Raw genomic sequence first — 22,154 nt, forward strand, 5'->3', positions numbered from 1 at the left:
ACTGCCTTCTGAAAACAGTTCTGTGATTTAACAGGGGAGAGGAAAAATGTCTAAAAATAAGTATTAAGATGTGCAGTAAAAGTGACAGTAATGCCTTCTGCTTTTATAAGCAGATCAAGGTAATACATTTCCTGCTTTTGCCTTTGATGTGTTCTGTGGCCCTTTGTGTTCTGTCCACAGAACAGTTGAGAGGAAAATGGCTGTGCTTTTGCTTTACCATTTTTGGAGAATAAGCTACCATATATTGAACAGAATTTGGTAAAGCATCTACTGTGTATACACTGTCATAATGCTGATGCAATATCAGATATCTGAGCACAAACCTTTTATCCTGTACTCTGAAAATTCTCTAGTGACCCATTTTAATACTTAGTTTTTTCAGGAGTAATCTTGCAATAATGACAATAACGATAATATCTTCGAATTTGTATCAAACATGATTTGAAGTTGGATTAACTGAGATGTATAGTAATTCAGCTTCTTTTGCATCTCTCATACATGGGTTTTTGATACTTCAGTGTAGAAATGCACCAAGTTATTTTACAAGTCTAGAGAAATCAGTCAGCACAGGGTTCTACAAATGAGAGAGAATACTGTGTTACCTGAGGAATTTCCATGCTTGGTACAACTTCTAAATGAAGGATTCTGGATATTCTCTAAGGCAATCTCTTACTGCATTGTTTCTTATCAGAAATAGATTGGAAACCTTCCTCCAATTCTAGTCTAAGATAATAACTGTGTATGCCTGTGTCAGATGAGGTGAGGTGTGGGATTTTTTTTGTTTAATTCACTTTGAGGGTAGTACAAGGGAAAATATGATATGATTTTGAAACAAATCCTTTCAAAGACCTTAAATTTAAATTATTTAAACAGATCCTATCTTTGCAAAATCATGCCCTTGAATTTTTCAACTTTAATAATGTCAATAATAACAAGAATATATTTGTTTTTTGAATATGATTATTTTCCAAGATGTATAAAATGCATTTTTTTTTTTACACAAAACAAGCTTTTAAAATCTTGGAAAATAACTTCCCATATTAGCACACTTAGAGCTGGGAAACGGAAGTTATAAATGCAGATCGTTACTTTAGGTAGCTTAATAAAGCAAGATAATGACAATTCCATGAAGAAATAAAATTATATATTGCACTTGAGTTTTATCTCTCTGTGTTTTGTGTTTTGGTGGGTAACTGACTTTACACTTGTGGCTCGTGCCTTCAAGTAGTGCTTGCAACCTGTTGTTGCATGTATAAAAATAAAAATGGTTGTCACTGTTTTCTTGTTCTACTTTTGTATCAATTTAATATACTTGATGAATTTCCAGTATGAACATCCTCTTTTCCCTAGTTCAGCGTCTTTGTGACCCCAACTTGGTGTGAATGCTGTACTCAAAAACATAGATGGAATCTCCTGAAATGAAAGAAAAAATGGAGGTGCCAGAAGACTGCAGTCAAGATAATGGTACTTGTTACTCATGCATTTCTCTTTCCAAGAAAATTGGCAAAAAAGCTTTATTGCATTCGCAATGTGAGTCATGAGTTGTGAGAAAGACTATGTCTAAAAGTTTACTACTTAATAATGGGAATGAATTTTGGTCTCTAATGGTGGTAGGTAATTTATAAAGTGTCAGAAGAGAATTACTGACATTTATTTCTGGCTTAAAGTCGAGGATTCCTGTAGCTGCGTGAAAAGATTCTAATTTGTACGAGTTTTTTTTTAAATCTGAAGTAAATGGTTCTCTTCATTTCAAAGATTCACACTTCTATGTGGAGTATATTGTTTTATTTGAGCTTAGTTTGTGTAGGGTTTGCATTCTTGGAGATACTTAGTACAAGTTCTCTCAGAGGGAGGCAGTGAGTAATGAGGAAGAGATCGTAAGAAGCGATGTTCTCTTGGGCAGTAGGAAGTTCTTGCTGAAGGCAGTCCTTTAAAGTTAGCTGTGTTTTGGGAGATATATTTCCCTGTGGGGCTTACAGTTAAGGTTCACAGAATTCCAAGATCATTATTTTTATAAGCATTTAGATGTCTGCTTTCCTGAAACAAATGTTTTCTTTGGTAATGAGGTATATTTCCAGGCTTCTTAATTGAAATAGTCAATAATTCTGCCTGATGGTTGAAGTAAGAGTCCCATCTGGAGAAGCTTAGCAAGGAAGTACCTGAATAAACTATTGCCCGATGAAAATAGCTCATTGAAACTAAAGTTGAGGACAGATCATATCTAAGTGTTGGCATCATTACAGTGTATAGTTGATATAGGAAGTAGGGAACAGTTAACTGTCAGTGACTATAAAAAATTCTGTTCAGGAGAAAAGTAAGAGCTGGTTTCTGTGTTCAGTTATATGTGGTGACTGGATAATGGCAGCTGATTATACTGTCTCCAGCAGTATTTCCAGTTTTTCTGGGTTTGCTGGATGATGAGCCATAGTTGAAAGAAATGAATATATTGACTTTGACATAACTAAGCAGCAAAAGATGACAGTCTACTCTGTTTTGACTTTAAGAGTAAGTCAGGTATCCTAACTTTTATGCTCTCTCCAAGAACACTAATAGCATAATCAATACACTATTTAGTATGGTGGGGTATTAGTGTTGTCATAAATGTTGTTTCCTGAGCAGAGCATCTCACGTCATAAACAATCTGTTGGTAATTCTGAGACAAAAGTAGTTTCCGTGTTCTCAGTTAAAATCTAGTTTATAGCTAGGCCTGACTTTGTATTACATTTCTCATCTGTTTGATACCTCTTTGTTTCTCTGTGAAAAAGTTTTTTTTTTTCCCCACTGTGTTAGAATACTGTTCCTAACAGATATAACTTCAAGCAGGAAGAACAACTCTTCTTGTTTTCTGTGAAGCATTCTGGGTGTCTGACAATGGCATATACTTAGAAGTATCATGCATTTTTATTAGTGGTGTCTTCTAAAATGTCTACACTTCTTGGATGTGAGGAAGGAGATGTGGTCCCTGGCCCAAACTCTGGGTCACTGGAAGGAGAAGTCTATAAAATGAACGAGACAGGTTTTTGTTATGCCTACCACTTTAGGAGATCTGAGCTCGAACCCAGACTTAGGTATCTGTGAGATTCCCTGTGTTTTTCACACAGATCTGTTTAAAATTGCTAGTATTGACATAACAATAGCAGAAGAAGGCTGTCATGCAGCAGAGTTCATTGCAGAAAGCAAGTAAAGCAGACAGAGGGAATCAGTGCATTTATCTTGCAAGAAATAAGAAGTTGCTTTTCGGAGGAATGGGTCACTGATTAGCTTTGGTTGATCTATTTGTGCTGAAATGTGTTGCACTTTTCTGTTTCTTGGACTCAGGTTTATCTCATGTTCTGACTCTAGTGCTACAAGAACTGAGTTTGCTCTGTAAAAGAGATGTCAATGGTGTTGGCATGTTATATGACCTGCTCAGATCTCGCTGGCTGCAAGCACTTTTGAAGGTAAAAAAATAAGAATAATAAAAAAATTGAGCTGTGAAGACAGATGTTTCCAGGTGATAGCTACTTTATTTTGCCATGTAAAGACAATACAAATTAATTTATGCTATCTGTTCTTAGTCGTAATATTAGAATTAACATCAGTCCAGGTGAATAAAACCACTTTAGTTTTATGGAAAAAAAAATGTTTTGTTATATCTTAAATATAAAAGCTTTTTTACTTGATTCCATATTAAGGCTAGGGGTGTAGAGGAACAGACTGAACATGACATTGCTCAGCTGTCTTTTTCTACTCTTAAGTGTCTGTTTGGCTACATATACCGCTTGGCATGGATACTGGTAAAATCATACTTTTTGATTTTGACTGTATTGATCTGACACACAGCTGAATGCTGTGTCGTTATAGAACTGAGTTTCAGAGTTTTGACTGGTATTTCTGTCAGAATCAACTATATCTTTTTATAAAACAAATTCTGTACAAATGTTTTTCTTTTGTAAGAATTCTAAAAATCTTTAAAATTAAAATAAGAGAAAAATTTCGGAATGCCCTTAGGGCCATTTTAAATACAGCTATTTGGTGTTACCTTTGTTTTTTAATCAGGCCTTCAACTAGGGAAAGGAAGAAAGTCACAAATCAAAACTGACACTCTTGCTACTGTCCTATGTAATCAGCTTTCCTTGTTGGAAAATTAAAAGCTAAAGCATAACTGGCTAGCTGAATGAGCATATGGAAAAGCAATTATTGTTTTGCTTGTTTCTGTATTTGTTTGTATAGGTGCAATAGGCATTAAAGACTGAGATCACAAGCTCTCTGGCTCTAGTTGAAACAACAAATTCCTAGAAATATAGTATTGTCTTTGGTATGCATGTATATGTCTCTATGGTCAAGAAAAGAAATGATGCTGTCATTGCATTGTCTTGTCTGTTGTGGCATGCGTAGATCTATGAATGCCTCCAGAACTACCTTGGAAAGAGACCAGTTCCTGTTATGTTGCAGGCACATGCATTGAATCGTGAGGTAAGACCATGTATTGCTTCACTTACTAATACCAAATTAGTCAACTTAGCTGCAGGAAACATTGTTCTAGTATTTGTTTTATGTCTCAAGTCTGAGTACACTATATAAACTGGAGAGATTGTTCACCTGTTCAGCAGCTGATAACTTACTGTGTTAAGAGAGGAAAAGGAAATACATACAGCTGTAGTAATTAAGCTGCACATGTTCTGACTGTATGAGATAATTGTTTGCTTTAACTACTGACTACAAATACGTGTATATGCATTTCTTAGCGTTCAGTGTTATGGATATCATAAAGCAATTTGGCATAAGGTTTTCAAAAAGCTTTAGTTTTTTTTCTAATAGCTGATTTTTAAATTGTGAGAATTAGTGACTAAGTGGAGAAACTGACAGTGGTGGTGATATTGGTTGAGGCATAGAAAAAGGTAATTTTAGAACACGTGGCACTGTGCCATCTCATATTCCTCAACTTGAGAACTTCCTTTAAATTAATTGTTCCTCCAGAATCACAGAATTATAGGGGTTTGAAGGGACCTCTTTAGATCAATGAGTCTAACGCCCCTGCCTTAGCAGTTCCCTAGTCCAGGTTGCACAGGTAGGCATCCAGGTGGGTTTTGAACGTCTCCAGAGATGGAGATTCCACAACCTCTGTGGGCAACCTGTGCCAGTGCTCCATCACCTGCTCTGTGAAGAAGTTCCCATGCACATTTGTGAATCAGTCTCTGTGCTTACTCTTATCAGGTGGTAGAGTTACTGCATGAAGCCCCTCCAACCAGAGAAATCAAAGAGCTAAGACGATTGCTGAGGGCTCCTCACTTAAGGGTAAGTACTGCTAAAGAAAATAGAAAATTTGTTCATAGGGATGTCTGTGATGGGAATGGAAACAGATGGCTAGCTGCTCACAGGAATCAGCCAGGAAGCCAGGAGAGGCTTAGTTTCCTAGTCATGGGCTAACCTAGTTGAGAATTCATTTGGGGACTGTGTATCTGCACTACCTGCACTAGGCTGAGTTTTATTAACAACTACTTTTTGGAGAGAGATTTCTTAAGAAGTTAAATTCTGAACAGGTGATGCAGACATGTGAAATCAGTTTCCTTGATACTGTGTGTAAAGCCTGTATTCTTAACCAAGAACTCCAAATAGAAGTGTTTCACCTTTTGTGAGATTTCCAAAGGAAATATAGAGAGGAACTGTTCTTAATACTTTTTTTTTCCATAGTTGGAATTGCCAAATGGAAAGAAGAAAAAGTCTGTATGTAACAGAGACCTGTGTCCACTCTGGTTTCTGCTTCCTGACTAATCACTGGTGTAAAAGTAAATAAATCTGTCTTGTTGTATGATCTTTGAAGATGGGTTGATTTGTTTATTTGTTTTTGTTTGTAACAGGCCTTACTATCTGCTCATGATACTGTGGCCAAGAAAGATTTTGAACCAACACTTCCACCACTGCCAGACAACATACCTGAAAATGAGGAAGCCATGAGGATTGTCTGCTTAGTGAAGAACAACCAGCCTCTGGTTATGGAGTTTACTGATATCTGTCAAAGCACTTCAGCTTACACAATTATTGGATAATACATCACGTGCATATTGATTTATTTCCAGGAATATCACACAAATTGCATGTATTCTTGAGGTTTTTATAGAATTGGAGATTCACTAGAATTGTTAGGATTGGAAGAGGCCCTGGGAGACCATCTGGTCCCTGCTCAGTGCAGGGACAACTTCAAGGTTGTTCAGGGCCTTGTCCAGTCAGGGTGTGAACATCTGACAGATGCCTTTACCCTGTAAAATTTAAAATAGGTCTAAGAACTATTCTCTTGGTCAAAACAGTGAGGACAGAAAGGAGGATAGAGTGAAAGGTTCGTTTATGGTTATAAGCTGAAAACATTATATTCTGACTAATCAGGTTAGAAAGATTTCAGTCAGATGCTGATGTTAGTTTATCCTGATGGGAGTTGAGCATGTTGGATGACTTTAGTACTATGCAGTAGAACTACTAGTGATATGTTCTTCCTAATTCTATGTGTTGTTTAAAAATATGTATTTATCCTTTAATGCCTTTTTGTCATTGCAGAAGAGATAAGACTTGTAATTTTAAAGGAAACTTAGATGATCTTCAGTGATGGAATGATGTCTTTTTTCTGTTTGCCAGGGTGCCACTATTAAACGCCACGAGATAACAGGTGACATAACAGTTGCCCGTGTGATCCATGGTGGGTTAGCTGACAGAAGTGGTAGGTATTACTTGAAACAAGGTAATAAAAATTCAAGGTGAAATGAGATATTTGTCAAGATAATAGCTTTACTTTTACAATTTGCCTTCCCTTATGGGCAAGCAGATGTGTACACTATACAGCACTGTGTATGCAGTGATGCACTGGAGTCTGATTTTGCTTTAATCTTCATAAGAATGTGATATGTTTGAGCGAGCTGAGGTATAATCAGTTTTTCATTATTCAGATATTGGAAGCAAGGTCACATAAATCTACTATGAGATTGATTGTTAATAACCAAAACTACAATGTAATATAAAGCTAGTAGCTCATTCTCTGCGAAATAGAATTATAGATAACTTTCTGTAAGATAAAGAGTGCTACGGAATATGTAATAATACTTTCCAGCTGTAGTCTACTGAACACTTTGGTAGTGTTAGTTGCTAAGCAAACTTAACACTTTCCTTGATAACATCACTATTTTTATCCTAGAATTATATGCTTTCTGTGTTCCTTGGGAAGTATAACTAATACATAAAACATAAGAAATAAAATTTAACTGTAACCATTATAAAGTTTCTGTTAGTATTTCTGGATTCTGTTGAAGGAAAATGTGATATCCTTAATTGTTCAGCACCCACAGAATTAGAAATTTCTAAAGATCTGGTTCCAAGTTTAATGGTTTATTAAGAAATTATTTTAGGAAAGGAGGCTAAATTTAAATGTTTATGTAAACTTTTAAGGCAAATCATCAGTAGATGACATATTGTGTAGGAGAGGTGAAACAGACTGCCCAGAAGAATGGTGGAGTCACTGTTGCTGCAGGTTTTCAATGAAAGATCGATGTGGTACTGAGGGACGTGGCTTAATGGGTACAGTGGTCATAGCATGACAGTTGGACTTAGATAATCTTAGAGGTTATTTCCAACCTTAATGATTCTATGATTCTAAATAAGAAAACTGAAGTGTTCCAACTTTTCATGTCTCACAGAATCTCCTAGTCTTATCCAGGGACAATATAGTATATTCTTATGTACCTAGGGTATGGAGACTTCTACAGCTGACATCTGAACTTGTGGTGTATCTTTGTTTCCTACCTCCCACCAAGATCATACATGCTGTAATAAAGCTTCTGCTGCTGCTTTCATCTTTGTTTTTCCTGTAGGGTTGTTGTATGCTGGAGACAAACTAGTGGAAGTAAATGGAGTTTCTGTTGATGGACTTGAGCCTGAACAAGTTATTAATATTCTGGTACTTAATCTCTTTTAAATCTTCTTTGTACTTTGGGGGTAACAGCATACTGTTCCTTTTTCCTACCTGTACTGCCTTCCACTCCCTAGAAAGATTTTCATTGCTGTGGATGAAATTCTCAGCTGCTTATAAAATTTGTGCAAATTCAAGCTTAAAAATCCAACGTGTGGATGTAACAATTAAATTTAACTTAATTGTGGCCTTTCCATCCCCAGCTTCTGTGGGGAAAAAATAGTAAGTTATTAATTTATTCAAACTTTACTGACGCTTAATTTTCCTTGGAAGTCAGGTCATCTTCCACAAGAATGTAGTGGGAAGGTGCTATTTAATGAAACCACACCTTGCAATATGAACCAAAGCAGCGTGAAGTGAATAAACTTGTAAGTTACTTGCCTTCACTTGCATGAAAATGCAGTGGTAATCACTGGTCAAATTCTTTTGAAGAAATTTCATCTATCTTTTTTTACTTACTGACTCGCAAACAATCTTTCAGGTTTTTTCCCTGCAGTGTATTAGTGCCAGTGAGGAAGGTCATGCTATACGTGATCAATATCAAGTCTTTCTATGTGTTATTTCCCTGGGAATACTATTTCTAGGTAATTGTAAGCTTAATTGGAATGCTTAATTTTTAAATACTAAATATTTTTCCTCCCCCTTTATATCACTTGTCTAACCAGACTTGCCACTGGTTTAAATTAGGTTTCAGTAGAGAAGTTTGGTATGAATTCATGTTGAAGGTACATATATTTCTAACATAACATGGTTTTTCATTGAATTAAAAATATTCAGTAAGATTTTGAAGATCTTTCTTAATTTTACTTTTGAAAAAAATATTACTGTATTAACTCAGTCTACCTAAATCCATTTGTAATATAATAACATAAAAGTCATGTTGTATTAAGTTTGAGTGAATACGTCTGGTTATCAGTTGAACGCCAGTCGTGTTTTATTCTTCAATTATTTAGGCTCTTTCTCAAGGGACAATTATGTTCAAGTTGATTCCAGTTTCTGATCGTCCTGTGAGCAACCAAACAACAGTAAGAGATGCTCTTTTTTCTATATTGCTACAGCAAAGAGTTGCTACAGTGATGTCTGTCTAATAGTGTGATGTAAAGATGTGGTGTTGCTTATAAGTTTACTGCTGTCCTTATAATGTTACTTGCCATGCTGGCTACCTCAGCTGATATCGAAATGCTGTTGCTGAAGCAGTAAATAGAGTAAGCTGAAATATAATTGTTTCATATAATGAAGACATTTTTAGAGCTATGTAGAGGTAAATTGTGAGAAGAATTGAACTTCAGTGATTTCTTTGCTGCTCTCCTTTTTCTCTTCCTTAATGAGTTGATAGGGTTCAGAGCTTGATCTTGTTTTTAAGCTCAACTTTGTCATGAACAGACATAACTAGCAGACATACTTGGTTTTGTGATTATAAAGCTAATGTTGTATCTTGTGGGTTTTTTTGTTTGCTTATTTTTTACTAGCTGTATGTGCGAGCAATGGCAGATTACTGGCCATTACAAGATCCTGCCATACCATGTGCTGATGCAGGTTTGCCTTTTAAGAAAGGCGAAATACTCCAGATTGTGGACCAGAATGATGCTTTGTGGTGGCAGGCCAGGAAAGTATCAGATCTCAGTGCCTGTGCTGGACTTATACCTTCAAACCATCTTCTTAAAAGGTAAAGTAGTCCTTAATTGCTAATATTTCCATTCTTGGCATTTTGTACAAGCTCACTATTGATTAATATTAAATGTGTTCAGTGAATATGGCTGAAGCATCATGCCCTTGTGGATTGGTTTCTTCTTTAACTGTGCTAAATTTCTTTCTATGCAGGAAGCAGCGAGAATTCTGGTGGTCTCAGCCCTTCCAGCCCCACCTCTGTCTCAAATCATCAATGTGTGAGTGAAGTTATTTGAGTGATAGAGCAAGAAGGAAAGGTCTTGTCTCTGCTTCCAGGAATGCAGAAATTACAAGCTCATACAAATTCATTTTAAGTCAGAGACATTATTTCTAGAGCCATGTTGTAACTTCAGAAGTATTTTAAATATTCCTTTGAAAATAATTACTTAATAATTGTAGTTGTAGTTGTTTTTGGAGGACTGGTGGTGGTTGCAGTTGTCTCCAGTGTACTTGATACGTGACTGAGAGATGCTGTGAATTTAGTTCCTTCTGGAATCTTTAAGAGCTAGGAGCTCTTAGTGCCCACAGAGCTGGTTCTGAAGAGACAATGGTACTAGCCTCGTGACTTTTCAGGGGCACAGATAACTGTTCTGCACAGGAAAAGGATACACAATATGTTTAGATTAGAATGAAGTATTTTTTCCTCAAGATACAAGTTAAGCTACATTGCCCATGGGAGATCCAGAAGCGTTATCATCTTCCAACTATGTAATTTAACTTTCCATAAACTTGTAGTTATTCCCAGACACAAAGAACATGTATCTTGTTTTCCTTTCCTCTTTTTTTTTCCTATGGTACCTTATACTTATCACAGGAGAAAAAGAATATTATATAACTCCTAGATTAAGCGCTTAATTGCATAGGATTCTTCTGACATGAAATGATTTGTTAGAGCTCTCTTTTACCATAATTTCATTGCATTTTAACTGCTTCAATGGATACACTGTGGATAGTAAGCACTGTGGAAGAAGGTAGGAGATGGTGTCTGGACTATATTACATTTTTGTACTTGAAAACCAAGTGCTATGCTGATTTTTAGGCTTCTAAAAGTTGCCAGAAATTAAGGTAGTTGGTGTTTCTTTTGCATGTGTTTGCTAAGCTCTTGTCAATTTTCATGCAAGTCTTTTGGTTTTTCGGAGTGGTGGAAACTTAAATTATCTGAAAGTGGAAACTTGAGCTATGCACTGTCTGATGGGGAACTGAGAGTTTGGGTGAGATGCTTAGAGGAGGAAAAGACACCCTTTTTCTTTTTCTTCCGTCTTCAGCAGATAGCAACTCTAGGAGAGGTATCCTTGAAAGGATACCTTTGGGCAAACACTGAGGATGAAAGCAGAAGTTTATTAGGATTGGAACATAGCTAAAAATAGTTCCTACTATGTCTGTCTGTAGAGCACACGAGCAGAATACAAGACCTGAGGTTGCCAAAATCCGTGGTATTGAATTTCAGGGATGTGAATTGACGTGATCTAGGCATAAAGAGGGAGCCTGAATTACTCTCTTATTTCTTTGTAAAAATAAGATCAACCAAATTAAACCATTTCTGTGAGTAAAACATAATGGAAAGATGGACCCAAAGGCAGTGAGAAAACAGAGTGGAAAATTACTCTATAATGATAATATTTAATAATTAGGTTTCCACAGGGTAAGCAGAGCAACTACCATGTTAAACCTTTTATTATTTCAAAAAGTGAACACATCCAACTTGAATTCTGAGCACTTGCTAAAGAGCAGTCTTATGCTTTCTAAAGATGGAGAACATCAGGAAGATGTGGTTGCAGTGCTTGAAATCCATAAATATGTCTAAAGCTGATCTGAACCGCAAGTCTCTTCTTTCAGTTGTCTGAGTTCAGTCTCATATGTAAAAGTTTTTTTCCTCTTCTGTTTTTTTTTCCTGATCTGGATAACTTTTTTCTGTGTGTGTTGAATCTGTTTGCAGAGGATGACATGCAGATTGATGAGAAGTGTGTGGAGACAGGTAACTGAACTGACTTGAAACTATTGTTTGCTTCAAGGTAATAGCTAGTCAAAGCTGATTTTATTTCCTACATAAAGAGAGTCATTCTCCAAGTGAACTTAACTATAGAAATTCTTGTTTTCATACTCTGGAAACGTATGTTGCTGTATGAAATGAGCTGTCTGCAGTTCTGGTGTACAGTGAATGACTGTTTACAGTGAAATGTTCTGCAATGAGGGGCCACCCAAAAAATGTCTGAATGAGAATCAATGTCTTTGACTCAGGTTTTGTACCATGTAATGGCAACATCTGTTTTGCTTATTTATTGCCAGAAATTGTTGTAATCTTTGAGAACCCGCACAATTCAAGAGTCTGAGCTGAGGTGAATACGTTTTTAGGCGCTGAGCAAGAATAGTGTTTTAGAGGTGAACAGTATACGTGGAGGGTGTGAACTTGACACACTTCCTGAAGTGGCACAGTTTGTTCCTTCCTTCTACTGAGGTATTTAAGAAAGTTCTCAAGAGGTAATGTGATCCTGGAAGTGCCTTCTACAGAACTTTCTACAGTTTTCTGAAACAATTGTTACAGTCCCCATCTGGATTGCATTTAGAAGCATGTAGAACTGCTGGCACGGTACTTGTATGGTGTTAAATTTGTTAAATGTAACTTCAAAAATCTAAGGCATGGTCCCCAAGCAATGTTGTTTATAAAGGCATGGTGACTCCTGAATACTTTTAGGTTTGTTGCCGTCAGGTGCTTGGTGTGTCACAGGGTTAGTGCATGCATGGTGGAATGCATTGATTATGGTGACCAAAGTCCCCCTAATCTCGCATATCTTACTGTCACATCCTTAGCCAGAGGCTCGAGTACCTGCCTGGGTTACTTTTGATGTCATAAGAGGGGTTTGAAAGAGTCTTTGCCTCATGTGCAAGGAGGTACTGCAGATTTGCTGGCACATAAAAATAAAAAAGAAGCAAACAAAAAACAGACCGCGTGTGAAGAGTCTTCCAATTCCTACACCAGTCCACTTTGTGCACACATTGCTACTGGGGAACGAACATTTTTTAAGCAGACTTCCAGGAGAAGGACTGTGACAAGAGAGACAAGGCAGTTAATTCAAGCATGGCCTCAGTGTAGAAGGAAGTGAAGAAAACGTGTATGAAGCAGGCTTATAGAAAATGGAAAATCAGTTTCTAATTCCAAAATCCTATAAGAGGAGAAAATAACTTTTGAATTTGTTTTAATATCTTTGCTGTCTGGATTGTTAACAAGATGAAGAAACATTTGAGTCTGGTAAGTTCCTCTTGACCTAACTCTGAAATTCCTTGATATTGTTTTGCTTTGAGATGACTGTCCACAAAAAAAGTGGCTTAAAAACAAGCAGTTGACAAAAACAAGAATACTGTTTCAGTTTTAAAAGTCATTCTGAGTCTACAGTGCCTATAGGAGCTGTTGATGTGCAAAGAGGAAAAATGTTCTGTGTTGTTGATTGTGTGCACAGTCAAAAATAAAAGAAAAAATGTTTTTATAAAATGGTTGCTTTATGTATAAGTCAGTCTGTGAGGGTTCTTTTTTTTTTTATCCAAGCGAATCCTTTTAGTTAACAGCTACCCATCTACTGCATATTCAGAGTTCTGCAAAGCCTTAAGTCTTCTGAAGTAAATGTGTTTTCCACTAAAATAAGTCATCTTCTATTAAATTTCTTTGAGGTATTTGGCAGTGCTATGGAATGTCATTCTACCTCCCCCTTTATGCAGCTCTTCTGCATTTGACTTGCCAGTAGAATCTTCTTTTATCACAGATGATTGATTTTCTTCCACCTCTCAGTCAGTGCCCAAATCTCTTAAGACAGATCTATGCAGCTGTTTTTTGGTTTTCAGGCTAGGACATGTGATAACAGCATTTGAGGATTATTGTTGCAAATCCTATTCCTTACTCAAAACTGAGTCAGCTCTCTGCTGTATCTAAGCAGTTAAAGGAATAAGGAAACAAGTATTTCCTATCCTATGTCTTAGTAAACAATTAGCTGTCTGTTTTTTATTTATTTTGCAAGTACAACACTGAAATAGATGCTGTAGATGAGACTTACTCTGAACATTCATGCTCCATGCTTCATTGGGTGTATTTTGGATTCAAAGCCTATAATACCTGCTTCCCAAATTTCCTAAATTCATTGGTCCATGCTGGTTGGTTTTCTTCATTTTAGTTTTGAGAAAACAATCTATGCTAATTGTTCTATCTGTCTTTGAACCCTCAGAGGAGCTTAAAGAAGGTAACACTTTTTTTTTTCTCTCTAACTCCTGTAAGCAGCAATGTATTAGAATTTATCAGGATCTACTGTATGATGAGAAACTATAGTCCTCTTACAATATCTGATAGCTGATCTGCTTGCTCACTGTAGATTACTGTGCTACACTCTGTACCATAAAAGGAGAGGGTAGATATATAGATCTTTTTCAGTCTGCTTTGACATCTCAAAATAAATGAGGATAGAAAGGATGTAGGCATATGTGAACTGCGCAGTAATCTCAACTTTGCTGTAGTCAAGCAGTTCTGTGCCAAGTAGGGTTTTCTTCAGTCAAACAAGTTGCTAGTATGTCTAGGAAGTTGGAATGCAACTCTTTTAAAGCTGTGAGTAGGGCAGAGTGCATAGACCAAAAAAAAAAAAGCATCTGAACTTGTATTGATATCTGTTTGCTTATGAGATAACTACTAGTCAGTTGATGAGTTCTAAAATATTATTTTCATTTGCAAAGCATCAAATGTGTAAGTTTTTTGTTCTGGATCAAATACTGCATTTAGAGATTATGCCTGTCTTTTGTATCTTGTTCTTGGCTTAGCAAAGCCTTTGTAAAGGGAGTGCATAGCTTGAATAAGTATACATGTGATTAGGGGAAAATTATTTCTTGAAGAGAAATAAAATACTGAAGTCAGCAGGCTTTTTTTGTTGTTGTTGTTTTGTTTTCAAGTCCCCTTAATAAAATGGTTGAGCTAGAGCATTCACCTGTTGGAAATGTGATATTTTTTGAACTTAGTAGAAGATATTTAATTCTAAAAAAATGTTTGTAGAGATTTAGAAGACTTAGCAAAAATGGTTACATTACAAGAAACAGCATGAAAATTGGGATCAAATGAACTGGAGGAAACAGATTTTTCTGGAATATTGGAGTATGAGTATATCTCATCCAAAGAAGATTTAAAAAAAAACAACAATAAGTACCTGAGTGACCTGAGTAGATGTGCATTGTATTTTCCAGGTACGCTGTTGGGCAGAAATTGACCTGTATGGTTGTTCAAAATTTCTTATTTTCGACTTTGAGCTGCCGTGTTGTTTGTCATCACAATATTGTAACTGAAGCATTTGTGTAAGCTAGGTTTCACCTGCAAAACTTAAATTGTGTGGACTTCTTTTGCACTTGAAGTATTTCAAAACATTGTCTGGCATGTAGTTATCTTAGAAATTGAACAAATAAAACACGGAGTTTCAGATCTAACAGAAAAAAAACACATGACTTTTCAAGCTTAATTCAATTAGATCAAGCATAATTTCCAAGCACTTACAGAAAACTTGGTTGTTTGAATATTTCATGTTATTGTGTAGTGTGCTTTTTAAACTACGTTAGCTTGCTTTCTGCAACGCTGTTCTTGTGAGATCGAAATAATTGCTAGCAGTTTAGCTTTGAAACTTTCACTCCTTTTTTCCTTCATGAGTATTTGTTCTCATTCTAGAAGAGGAAGAATTTGGTGAATTTGGCCAACGAGTCTTCATTGGTATGCAGTGACTAAAGATAAGTAAGATGTCTGGGACTTGATCTAGATTAAATATTTGTGTGGACTTAAAATCAAATGATTTGTTTTTCACTTCACCTTGAGACTTACTGAACTGAATTCTGCTCATGCTGTTTTCCAGACTTACAGAAAGCCATTTTCCTCATCCTAGTACTTGCATTCTTCATTTGAACTTCTGTTTTTAGATTTGTACTAAGACAAATCAATTAATTAGACTTTTTCATATTTCCCTTAACTTCAATATTATCTTTATTAGAACACTGCTCTGTTATCTGTCATGTATCAAGAATAATGATGACGTCTTTCATTAGAAAAGTAAATGTAAAAGTGAAATTCTCAGAGTTGGATAGTGAAGTGAAGCAATAAACCTATCCTTGATACTAACCTCTATAAAAGTATTTGTATTCCATCTGTAGGATGGAGTAAAAATTCCAGAGTTGATTTAGCAGAGTGGACCTTTTAAAAAATATATATATATAGGTTGGTTGACCTGTTCCTATTTATACTTTATATTGTAGGATTATAAACTTCTATTTGGGCTTGTTTGGGGCATATTTTTGTGGTCTGTACTTATGGGATAATTTTCAGGTAACTTTAATGAGATTTCACCTCATTCTTCTAGTGTTCAGAGGTCCTGCCAAGCTAATATGCCAAGAATACTAGTGAAATTAACTTTTACCCTGCTCAAAAATGGTGCAGATATTTAGCTTATAAAGCGACTCTCTAGGCTACAGAATTGACTGCTTGCATTTTAGTTGCAGTTCTTAGTGCTGATGCCTTTGTCCCTCACAGCTGGTTTCCGCAGAAGCATGCGGCTGTGTCGCAGGAAGTCCCGGGCCAACCAGCAGTCGTGTTATGCTCGGTGCCCTAGCAGCTGCTACAGCACTTTTGCAGCTCCATATGAGGAGGTGGTTAGGTACCAGCGGCACCCAGCAGATCGGAACAGACTAATTGTACTAGTTGGTGAGTTGTAATTACTTTCTGAGGAAGCTTTCTGAGGAAGAATTCACAACTTGGAACAGAAAGGAGGAAACAGTCACTTTGTGTTCGATCAGTTGAGATTTCCTGCTGCTAATTGTGAACAGGAGGTGGCTGAGGACAGCACAGGTACCTTCAAAAGCAACATTTCAAGAATGATTTCTTGTAACTTTTCTCCATTGTTGATTTTTAATTCTAATGTACGTATCATCTTTGCTTGAGACAATTTTCTGAAAGAGAACAGACCAACAAAAAGCCAAGTCTTCCGAAGAAATCGTACAGTTGTGAATTCTGGCAGGAAATCCATTTTATTAGGGAAATGATTCAGTTTTGCATTCAGGTGGGACTGATACATAAAAGTGATGAAAAATATTTGTATTTAATTAGGAAAACAATTCCATACAAGCATTTCTACAACTAGAATTGAACATACATAGGTATGGTAGTAGGAAGAAGAGACTTTTATAAACTATGAGCTAGAAAAATCTAGCCAGGGTGGAAGGGAAAGCTAAAAAGATATCTTTAATTGTGATTACTATAGTAAATATTGTATTAAACAGGCTACCATTTCTCGAGTTCTCTTCACTTGCTACAACTGAAAGAAACCTGCTTTTCTGTAGTCTTCCATGTTCCTGATAAAGCAAACTGAGTAAAAGCAGGTTACTTGTCCTTTCCAAGTCTGGAAGTTCATGTAGTGTTTTGTTTTAAAATGGTATTGCTGATTTACTTCCTAGGTGTGACTGTATTGCTGAGAAATAATTTGTACCCTCGTCCATCATGGTACTCCAGTCATATCTGGTATATTTTTCAGGAAGTTCACAAGATCAAACTTGTGGTTGCTTGCTGATAAATAATCCATCAACACAAGTAGCAATCTGATTTCTATTCTGGTGATAGGTCATTGCCTATTACCTAAAAATACAAGCTTTATTGTATTTACAATTCATTTGTGTATGTGCAAAATGTTAGAAAATGATTGTCTTAGAGGTCTTTTCCAACCGTAATGATTCTATGAAAATGTAGGGGGTGGGTGCAAAGAGTTCCTTTAAAGTAATACTAGTTGTGTTTTCAACTATTCAGGTCCTGCGGGAGTGGGTGTGAATGAGCTAAGGCGAAGGCTTATTGCAAGCAACCCACGAGAGTTTCAAAGTGCAGTGCCTCGTATGTAATATTCTTCTTCTTTCCCCCACCCCTTTCAAAAATGTGATAAAGAAGTGCCAGGTACCTACCTCTTGCCTTTGGGTACTTGTATGCTTTTTGCAATAGGAGTGTTCTATACTGCAAGCCATAGACATTTGCTTTTATGGAAGTTGGTTTAAAATACTATCTTTCTATTTTGGTAAATTGGCCAAAGGTACTTTTAAGTTACAGCTCCTGAAAGCTTAAAACGTTATGTAGTAATAAATCCGTACAGCTTCCTCTAATCTTCACAGTTTCCTTCTCATAGATAAAGAAACAAGAGTACTTATTAGGCGTGTTGTAAGTTCATTGCATTTAGGTTGATCCAGGTATGAGAATGAAAGCAACTGGAGATGGTGCTTAATAGGCTTTGCAGCTTTCCTTATTAGCCTTCTGGACTCAAATGAGACTTACACAGATTAATTTCTGACTTAATCATAGAAATTCTCTACCTTTGCTTGTTTGGCTCTTGTGATTTGGATAATTTAACAGACAATGTATCGATCTGAAACTTGTTGGAAACTTAGGAATTCCACATTTGCACTTCCCTCATATCTGGGATCTTAAAAATAATGGAAGTGTTTGCAGAATGTTTCAGACTGAATGTAAATCAACTTCACCTCAGAGGAGGAAAAGAAATTATGCTACTAGTTCCAAAGAAGTTCCTGATTGATTTAATCCAAACAACCATGCTTCTTCCATTCCAGAAAATACCAATAGCTTAGCAACTTCAAGTATTTCCTGTTGGTCAACCAGCAGAGTAGACGAGGCTTTTGCTCTGGAATTAACCAATGAAGACAACTAAGTTTAGTACTTAGAAAAAATATTGATTTATATGCTCTCATGAAAGCTGTACTTTCATTTATAACATTGCAAGACTGTACAAGCAGTTGATTTCTACTCCATCTTTACTTCCAGACACCACTCGTGTTCAGAAGAGTTATGAAATGAATGGTCGTGAATATCACTATGTATCAAAGGAAACTTTTGAAAACATGGTTTATAGCCACAGGTAAACTATAACATGATACAAGAGCTGATGGTTTTGTAGTTAGGACTTAAGTCTGGGCTCTTCTCCTTATGCTTGCTGTTTAAGTTTGATGTATATTTTGGCCAAATTACTCAGGCCCATTGTTTCAAAAATCATTTTGTGCAAATGCAAATAAGTTCCTCTATAATTAATCTTGGAATTTGTCTAAAACTATGGTCTCTAGTCCTGAGGTTAAATTGTGTGATTTGTAAGTTAGGGAGTATAAACCCTCCTAGAAACTGGTCTTGTTTTCAAAATTGAGCAGATCAGGCATGTCCCTGACCAACCTCTGTGATGATGACATCTCTGTGTAAGCACCTCAGCTGTAAGGGCCAAACTTTAGGAACTTTTCCTTTCTATGCTTCAGTAGTCTTTCTGTCAAAACAGGCCAGCTTAGCACCAGGAGCTAAACTTCTTAAGCAGTGCAAAGTTGCAAGAGCAAAGGTAGAAGTTGAGTGGTGTTCATTATGTTTTATGATCTCTTGGTCTTAATCACTGGATTAGTTTGAAAGTTTCACACTTAAATGGAACCTTTTTGAGACTGAGGTTCTTTTTCATTTTTTCTTCTTTCTCACCACTGTTATAGAATGCTGGAATATGGGGAATACAAAGGGTACCTGTATGGCACCAGCATTGATGCAGTGCGAGCAGTCCTTGATGAAGGGAAGATCTGTGTAATAGATTTGGAACCACAGGTGAGTTGTAAAGGGTAATGGAAATCTACAACTGCTATTTTCTGGAAGGAAATATAATTCTATATAATACTCACGAGCTACTGGAACGCTGTTAGATGCTTTATCTTGTATTTCCTGTTACAGTGTTCATTAATCATAGATCTGTCTTTGCATGGGTCTTAGGGGAACATTACTACTGTGACAAGTACAAACAGATCAGTGTAATTCTCTTGTTCGTTTGTTTCCAAGTGAGCAGCTGGATTGTCAGGTGAAATGGTGCAGAACGGAATTTTCATACTTGCATGCAGCAAGGACTGTTCTTTCATGTGGAAGCTGTTATTACATTGAGCTAGTCCGAGCCTTAGCTTAGCAGTGGTTTGTGCTTTTTTTTTAAAGTTATATAACTGTGGGGTACTACTAAAAATCCAAACCATTTTAGGAGCAGATGAGGCTACACTGCTGTCGTCATTTTGCCTCTTAAAACTCCCATAGGTTTCTTCTGCTGCATTTTTCCTGAGCAAGAGGGAGGAGAAGGGCAGACATTTAATCTTGCTGTTTCAACATTATATGCCACTATGAGTTTCTAGAATGTGAGTTTGTGGACAAGTTTTAGTAAGGATATGAAGTAACGGTACATAACTATTCTTTAATAATTGCTAGTGGTAAGAAAATTGCTGTGTAGTTGCATACTTGTAAAGTTGGCTAAGCTACATCATTTAAAATACATGTTGAAATTTTTATCTTTGTTATTTTTTCTTTTCCAAAAATGCTTTTCCAAAGGTAACTCCTCAATAGTTTTTTGGTGCTTGTTGGCTTGTTTAAAGTCAGAGTCCTCTTTAACATTGTCAGTTTAGGCCACATCCAGATACTCACTGACATTGAAAGCATCTTCTAATAAGGTTGTCAAGCAGAATTAAGTGACTGGTATGCTATACTTGCTTTAATAATGTCTGGTCCGGGGATTATCAGTGAGGTCATTTTAAAGTAGGTGTTTGTGGAAAAGATTACTGCTAGGTCTGGAGGTAATAGCATGTTGTAAACAATTGGCTTTCTTTTGGAATAAAACTGGGATGAATACACCTGAAACACTTGTTTTTACTTCTATTTTGCAGGGCATCCAAATAGCCCGGACTCATGAATTAAAGCCCTATATTATCTTCATAAAGCCATCCAGCATAAGCTGCATGAGGCAAACTCGTAAAAATGCCAGAATCATTACAGATTATTATGTGAACATGAAATTCAAGGTGAGATGTGGGAATGGAAGAGACCCAACTTGCTACACTGGGGTTGTGTGTTTAGAACATAATGCATTCAACTGTGCTACCTGATTAAATCTTTACAAGTTTGTGTCTTGAGGATCAGATCTATGTTATTTTTTTAATTTTTATTTTTTTCACCTCTAAATTTGCTTTGAAGTAGGAGTGTTGTGATTTGTACATAAGGAATTGAGGCATTTGAGTCAGATGTCTTTACACGAGGAGTCTATTCAGGATACTTGAGTTTTAACTAACTGCCTTGAGACAAGATTTGAGTCAACACATACACTTACTGTTTTCACTGGAATGTATGGATCAAATGTGCTTCATTCAGTGATGTAATAAGGTATTTTTTCATGCATTTTTACCTATGTAATGTATCACTGTTATACATAAATGCTGTATAATGTATTACTGACAGTACTGATAGCCATTCCATAGTGAGTTCTATAGACAGAACACAAGTTCTGTTAGTAGGAAACACATAGCTTGCATTTGCAATGCATGTAGTGAATTTGTCACCATTGTTTCCATGCAAGTCATAATCATGTTTAGCATCTTAGAGACCTCAGTGCATAACCATATATGGAAATAAATTGCAGTGACAGAAACACGAAAGTGGGGAAGGTAAATTAAAATGCTTTCTTGCACATTCTTACTCTGCAAGTGGAGCATACTGAGACTCAGAGTACTTGGAGAAACATAAAGCAATCAGCTGTTTCAGAAGCTTGGAATTGACTGTAGCCAGCATACTTCAGTTTTTATAGCAACCATAAATAGAAATAACATACATTGGCATTGTCTTGTAAACAAGAGGTAAGTAGACATGGTGCAGGGTGTTCTGCAGATGCCATTCAGACTGTTCCTCTTTACAGTATTAAAGCTTTAGAGATTTGTTGTGTCTCACAGGAAGAAGATCTACAGGAGATGGAGGATTCTGCAAAGAAAATGGAAGCTCAGTTTGGTCAATTCTTTGATCAAGTGATTGTGAATGACAACTTACAAGAAGCATCTGCTCAGCTGCTGTCTGCAGTCCATCTTGCGCAAGATGAGCCCCAGTGGGTCCCCGCAGTATGGATATGCTCAGACACCCCGACATAATTCAGAGTGGCAGGCAGCTCTGTGAAGATTACAGATTGTTTTACTTCAAGAATAATCCTAATGTCAGGATTGCAAGATTTTATCTTTGTATGTGAGGGATTTGGAAGAGGATTAGGAAACAAGCCGCTATAGAAGATACAACTGTACTATGTTCTGTGTAGCTGTTCAGCTTTTATGCTACAATTGCACCCATTTTTTGTACAAAAAAGGAAACACTGTGAGCTCTTCATTACAAGAATAAATAAAAGTCTATTTTGTTGCATGTATATGTATAATTTACTCAGGGGTGTCAAACCTTTTGGCTTGCTTGGGCCACACTGCAAGGAATTGTCTTAAGCCACACAGACTGTTCTGAAAGTAACGACTCCTATTTTAATTCTGTGGAAACTACAACAGATATCATGTGGTCTTGCTCTTTTTCTAGTAGAGCAAATTCTCACCTACAAAACATTTTTTCACTGTTGTCAATCACCATTAACTATGCATTTTTGTAAGCAATGAACAAAAGCCTACATGACGTGCTCATCAAAACCTGCACCAGCAGATGTGACCCCCTGCTGCTGAAATGCACCACCCACCGCCCCGCAGT

The 22,154-nt window shown here is 36.6% G+C and overlaps 2 protein-coding genes across 6 annotated transcripts in view; one reads left to right on the plus strand and one right to left on the minus strand.

The window, feature by feature from the left end:
* Window positions 1-22,154, minus strand: part of STRADB (STE20 related adaptor beta) — a 126,284-nt gene that overhangs the window by 78,446 nt on the left and 25,684 nt on the right. The window lies entirely within an intron of this gene.
* MPP4 (MAGUK p55 scaffold protein 4) lies at window positions 1,431-21,819 on the plus strand. The gene is made up of 21 exons (XM_065750912.1): window positions 1,431-1,530; window positions 3,319-3,440; window positions 4,378-4,455; window positions 5,197-5,277; window positions 5,841-5,972; window positions 6,610-6,691; window positions 7,836-7,921; window positions 8,887-8,958; window positions 9,403-9,599; window positions 9,755-9,819; window positions 10,555-10,572; window positions 11,538-11,576; window positions 12,828-12,848; window positions 13,813-13,827; window positions 15,285-15,326; window positions 16,137-16,307; window positions 17,403-17,483; window positions 18,420-18,513; window positions 19,118-19,226; window positions 20,318-20,452; window positions 21,374-21,819. The coding sequence occupies exons 1-21, from the start codon at window positions 1,431-1,433 to the stop codon at window positions 21,563-21,565; spliced, it is 1,932 nt and encodes a 643-aa protein (XP_065606984.1). The 3' UTR covers window positions 21,566-21,819.

The sequence above is a fragment of the Cyrtonyx montezumae genome, unplaced genomic scaffold, assembly GCF_038088225.1.
Source record: "Cyrtonyx montezumae isolate F1298 unplaced genomic scaffold, pur_monq_1.0 scaffold_7, whole genome shotgun sequence".
NCBI lineage: Eukaryota > Metazoa > Chordata > Aves > Galliformes > Odontophoridae > Cyrtonyx > Cyrtonyx montezumae.